The 5,902-nt window shown below is 38.1% G+C and overlaps 1 protein-coding gene across 1 annotated transcript; it reads left to right on the top strand.

Moving 5' to 3' along the window:
- Nucleotides 1–711: 711 nt before the first annotated feature.
- Nucleotides 712–5,478, top strand: LOC104427126 (ankyrin repeat-containing protein NPR4). Its single transcript, XM_039305028.1, has 3 exons — nucleotides 712–1,348; nucleotides 3,756–3,859; nucleotides 4,927–5,478. Exons 1-3 carry the CDS (start codon nucleotides 712–714, stop codon nucleotides 5,476–5,478), a joined length of 1,293 nt encoding a protein of 430 aa, XP_039160962.1.
- The last annotated feature ends 424 nt before the right edge of the window (nucleotides 5,479–5,902 follow it).

The raw sequence follows: 5,902 nt of genomic DNA on the forward strand, positions 1-5,902 counted from the left end.
CACACCACACCACAAGTTGACCGTGCTAAATTTAGTATGCACTTTGCACGACATTGTGCAAAGTTTTAGTAAATACGCAAATTTAGTTTGCACTTTGTCTCCACACCTCACCACTAGAGGATGTATGTGCGGCGATACATATACATACATCCTCCGGCTGAAAAGTTGATTCCTGGGTCAATCAATCTCTGGCCCAACGGAACAGGACGAAATGAAGGACCTACTAAACACGCGCCTAGTGGTGGTGGCAAACACCAGTTACCAGTACCACAAGCGTTGGCCGAGCGGCTCCTCTCTTTCATGAATTGACTTTTTTGAGGGCGTACCTCTAATTTACGCTTTGACTTATTTTTTTTAGGATTCTTTGTGCGAGCACTCATAGTCTTTAGAATTTAAAGTGAAACACCTTTATTGATCTCTTTTTCAAGAGAGGTACCTCGGGCCGAACCACCAAGCAAACCCGTGGCGTCTTATTAATTTCTTGCACTAAAATTATTATAACAAATAATTTGTAGTTATTCATGCGAAGCGATCTTGTGAAACAATTTTTAAACTAGAAAAATTTATGTTCATATCCACATAAAATTTTGTAGGACCATAATAATTTTTATAAAGTTTAATGCGTTACTTCATATTTAAATTAATATATTGTCTCCTTACACAACCCTTGTTACCTTGCAATAACTACATTACTTGCAAAGCTTAGGCTCGATGGACGTAAAGGTATCTATAGGAGAGGAGCAACAAGATCCAGCAAAAGTGTATGCAGCTGGTAAAAATCTGGCCGATGTCATCAAAGGCGCCAATGTCGAAGATATCATTTCCAAGATCGAAACGCTTGCCTGTCAAGCTGATTCGTCTGCCGTTTTCAATTTCCGGAGGCTGTCGAGGGGTTCGCTACTCCACATTGCAGCAGCCACCCGCAATAGCAACATCCTGAGGCTCCTGCTTGATCGTGTCGATGCCTACCTCATAGCCGCCCAAGATGATTGGGGGAATACCCCTCTCCACATCGCCACTAAGGCCAAGGCATTTGGAGTCGTCGCTATGCTGATTCGCCATGCAAGAGACCTCCCCGACGTGGATGACAAGAACTGGATCCTGAGGATGAAGAACAATCATGGAAACACCGCTTTGCACGAGGCCGTGCTTATACGTGACGTTGACTTGGTGAGCCATCTGTTGCACGAAAATTCGGAGCTCGTGTACTTGGCGAACGCGGATCAGAAATCTCCCCTGTACCTGGCCATTGACCCCCGCGACCCCCAGATATTTCAGGTTTTATTTTCGCCCTCGCTCGACCCATCAAGAATAGAAGGCTTGCCGCCCGTTCATGGTGCCGTTGCATGTAAACAAACGTACTTAAATCTACTTATGGGAAATATCTATAGATGTGTGGACTGAATTCATTTCAAATCTGTGCAACCACTCTTTGTGCTTGCCCAAATCTGTTACGGGTGTTCACATAAAATTTCACACCTTGCTTATTAAAGTAGTTAGGTACCCAAGAAGAAGTTGCAACTGCCATATCATTCTCCTAATAAACAAATTATCTCCCATTACAACATAATAGATCAACTCAAATACATTCCAGACTCTATAGGAATTCGAGCATTTGCCCCAATTCTGTCCCATTTCACATTTCCCCAATGGAATTGGGCAGAGGGCGGGCTTATGGGGAAAGTCCATTGAACCCACACTTCTTTATTTATCTTTAAAATAATCATAACTTGTTCGAGTATATACATCAATTAAAAGTTTCATCATAATTAGCCTATTTTTATTTTTTCATAAAGATATATATCATTTTAGTTTTTGTATAGTCATATAATTGTAATGATAAATCAATGTGATGTTAAATGAAAATTCATCAAGGTAATAAAATGACAGAAATGATTGGATGATAGTTTTTAATATATTGTAAAAATAATAATCTATTCTGAATCACAAAAATAAATATATAAAAAGTAATAATTAATCGTTGTGAGTTTATTCCCTCAAAAGTGTGTGACTCACAATATGCTGTTACTCTTATAATAGCCCAGAGACTATTATGTTTGCAAAGTCTATAAAATAATACATGTCTCAATTTAATCATGAATTTGTAGATTAAGTGAATAATTGTAATATCTTTAGTTATGTCTCATGAAAATCTACGTTTTAATGCATTACTTGTAGTTGATATACGTTAGACCGTGCCCGCATAAATTCTGCCCTGTATCTTCTTGCCTAGTCCGGGAAAATTTGCTCGGTTCGGGCAAGGCACCTCGGGGCGATAAGTCCTGTGCACATTCGAATTGTCAATTAATCCATAAATCAACGTATGCATAAATACATGCTTTCACCTAATAATAATCATTAGACATTTTTAGATTATTCAGATTGATATATAATATAGTTTCTTCAGCTATGTTGATAACACATCCCAAGCAATGCAAGTTGAAACTAATCTTGCAGCCTCTTTTACTCTATGCACGTAATTTTGTGTCCTATCGCATTTTCATTTTGGACATGCATTAGAAATCACAAAAGAAAATACAGAAGGTCCTCATGTGTACTAAATCCCCACATAAAATCTTACGACTTGAAGTAAATAAATCTTAAATGTTAATAGTGAATCATTAGGTGCATATTATTTCTATAGACTTATTGTATGTATCCGTACGCAAATAAGAACATTATATGTGTATTTTGATTTTTGAGAATGAGATTTTCACATTATCAAGATTGTGAAAGTACAAAGATTCATGAGCTAGGTAGACATCGAAATTCAACATAGAATTATATTCATGTTTAGGAAAAATTCATCCATCTTTGTATTTGTCCACATCAATGTGGTGCCTAAAAATTCATACAAAGCTTTTATGCCTTTTATATTATTTTATGATATTATTTTACCTTGATTTAATTTGAATGTGCAAACTTTCAAATCCACGAAACGCAGAAGAGTTCAATTTATATGTGAAGAATATATATATAGTGTGTGTGTGTAATGGTGGCGCCACATCCTCTGACTTGGGTGGATTCCGCTCGACTCTAAAATAAATTTTACTTAGTTTTTGCTCAAAAGGTTTGGTAAATATGTAATTTCTTAATTGAGCTTAATAGGTGCCCACCTTTACGAAGAAGTTGACATTTGCTTTATACTTGCCAGAATTTGACGAACATAATAGGAAAAGACCATTCTCCTCTTCTTGATCTTGCCCTGCCTATTTAAATGCCGTTTCTGTTTTTCCCTTAACATTATATTTGTGGACTCTGTAGATACTTCATAAGATGGAAATGTCATATAATTTGCCATGTCATTTAGTAAGATTTTTACAGTAAAATCTTAGTACATGTTGATGTCGCATTGCTTTGGAAGAAAATGGTCTGAAATTTGTCTAAAGTCATTCCAAAATACATAAATGGGATCTTTTCAAAATTTATCTAAAGTCTCACATATTGTGTTCCATGATGCTAGAAAAGGAACTCACAATACTTCGAAATTCATAGATTGAAAAGCCATTATTTTTTTAACCAAAAATGGGTTAGATAAACCTTTCAAAGCATTGATTTATTCAATTGAAATTATCACCACTAGTTTCACCATTGCAATCTAATTCCTCATCAACGACTATAAATCCTAATAGTGATTAAGGTTACGTTGAAGATGCCCTTATCCCGGGTTAAGATGCATTAAAACCAACCAAGCCCCAGCCAGTGTCAAATGTTTATGCGGATGGTGGTCCCTAATTTGGAGCTCCTGATTCCAGATTCACTCGGCAAGATACTCAGAAAGGACACGAAGCTTTTCGCAATGAGAGACTCCGGAGGCGGTAATGTATTCCATTTAGCAGCTTTCTGGAATGTGCCCGAAGTATTCGAACTCTTACAACCAGAAACCGAATATTTGGCTCGAGAATAGGATAACGATGGGGATCTTCCCATTCATATTGCGAGCAAGATGGGTCATGTTGAACTAATTGATAAGCTACATCCAGTGTCACAGTGGGTAAATGGGAAAGGACAAACCGTTCTTCATGTGGCAGCAAAATACGGAAGAGAAGAAGTAGTGAGATCTATACTCAAACATCCGGATCTGAAGGAGATGATAAATGAAAGAGACCGTGATGGAAATACACCTTCACACTTGGCAACGAAGTATTTATAACCCGCCGCTTTGGTTCATCTTGTGCTGGATAAAAGAATGAATCCCTCCCTTCTCAACCACGAACGCTTGGCTGTTGTCGACAGTGTTTCACAACACTTATCAGAAAAAAAATTTCCACTATTATTTATACGGCTGGTAAGTAACATGAACAGCCACTATTTTATTTATCAGTTTACTGGAAATTTCCCTAGACTAATACCTTAGTTAAACACAGATCTCGTATTCAAGTCATTAGTCTCGTAGTCAACGGGATTGAGTGTCAATCGAATTTCTAGAATAGCCAAGACTCCTCTAGGATTAATATTGCACAAGTCTCTAATTTAGCCTTAATAGGAAGTACTTTAATTTTGCCCATGAATATGTTCGGGGTTAGAAGCAACTGAATATCTCTGACAAATGCTGAGATAATTTGCTACATGTCTCGATTAATTGAGCCTATAAATAAGATCAGGGGTTGTCAATGTTGCAATCTCCCTTTTGTAAAAAGGCCAGGGGTCAAGGCGGCAAATTTGACCCCTCTAAACATGGCATAATCTCGTTACATTATTGGTAAGTCAACCCATGACAAAGGTGAACCATATACGTTTCATTCGTGCCTCTTTTCTCATTTGCAATGAACTTGTTACTATAGCATTAATTCTTCAAAATGAGCAGACACTGCATCTTTAAAAATAACAGTTCCCCTTTAAATGAGAATTCCGGAGTCCGTTTCTGTTACCAATTCGCTGACAATTTGTTGTTTCTTTCCCTTCTAATATATTTTCTGATCTCAGCGCTTGGTACGCACCCTGTTGAAGACCGTGTCAGCAGAGACACCAGATCGATTCCTAGTTAATCCAGAAGCTCGAGACAAAGAGTACAGGGGCAGAATTTTGCCAGGTCCTGCCAATTTGGAAGAGGCTATCAATACCCTGTTGATGGTGGCAACGCTTGTGACCACTGTGACTTTCGCAGCTGGTTTCGCAGTTCCTGGAGGATTGAACAGCTCAGACACGGCATCCAAAGATGACAGGGGCGTGGCTACGATGCTGGGCAATAGAAAGTTCCAGGAATTCGTGATTTGCAACACCTTCGCGATGTTCTGCTCAATGACCTCGGTCGTTGTCTTCATGTTAGCATACCTGGCCGAAGTCCACTTAAAATTATTTAACTTCAAGCTTGCACTAGGGCTACTAGGAATGTCACTCCAGGCAATGTCCTACGCTTTCTTAATTGGTGTCAACTTGACCGTTGGCAAACTCCCCTATTTTGTCCACCACGATATCAATTATCGGATCTATTTTCATCTTCATCATCACAGGTTCTTTATATTGGTGGGTCGTTGATGAATTATTAATCTTTGCCACCGTTAGCCCTCTGATATTCAGGTGTATCCCCCCTTACCTTAATTTTTTACGAGTTGGGACGACGCTCGATTGGGATGACTCAGTAGGATTTTCCAAGCAAGAAGACAGAACAAGTCTTTTTGGCTTTTTCTGAATTTTTTTGGCTTTTTCATGAATTTTTGGCCTTTTTTGGAGCAAGACCTCTGCTAGTCCGCCTCTGGGTGGTGGCGGTAAAGATTGATTTTTAGAAACAAATATATATTTGCCTTGGTGGATTTGGCTTATTCTATATTTGCTTTCCTATTGCATTACATAAATGATGACTGTTGAAGTATTTAAGTTCAACCATCTTTTCCTTCAATAGCTCATATTATTAGAATAGTTGGATATAATTCCACATATATCAAAGCATAAGATTCTTAAT

The sequence above is a fragment of the Eucalyptus grandis genome, chromosome 11 (genome assembly GCF_016545825.1).
Source record: "Eucalyptus grandis isolate ANBG69807.140 chromosome 11, ASM1654582v1, whole genome shotgun sequence".
Taxonomy (NCBI): Eukaryota; Viridiplantae; Streptophyta; class Magnoliopsida; order Myrtales; family Myrtaceae; genus Eucalyptus; species Eucalyptus grandis.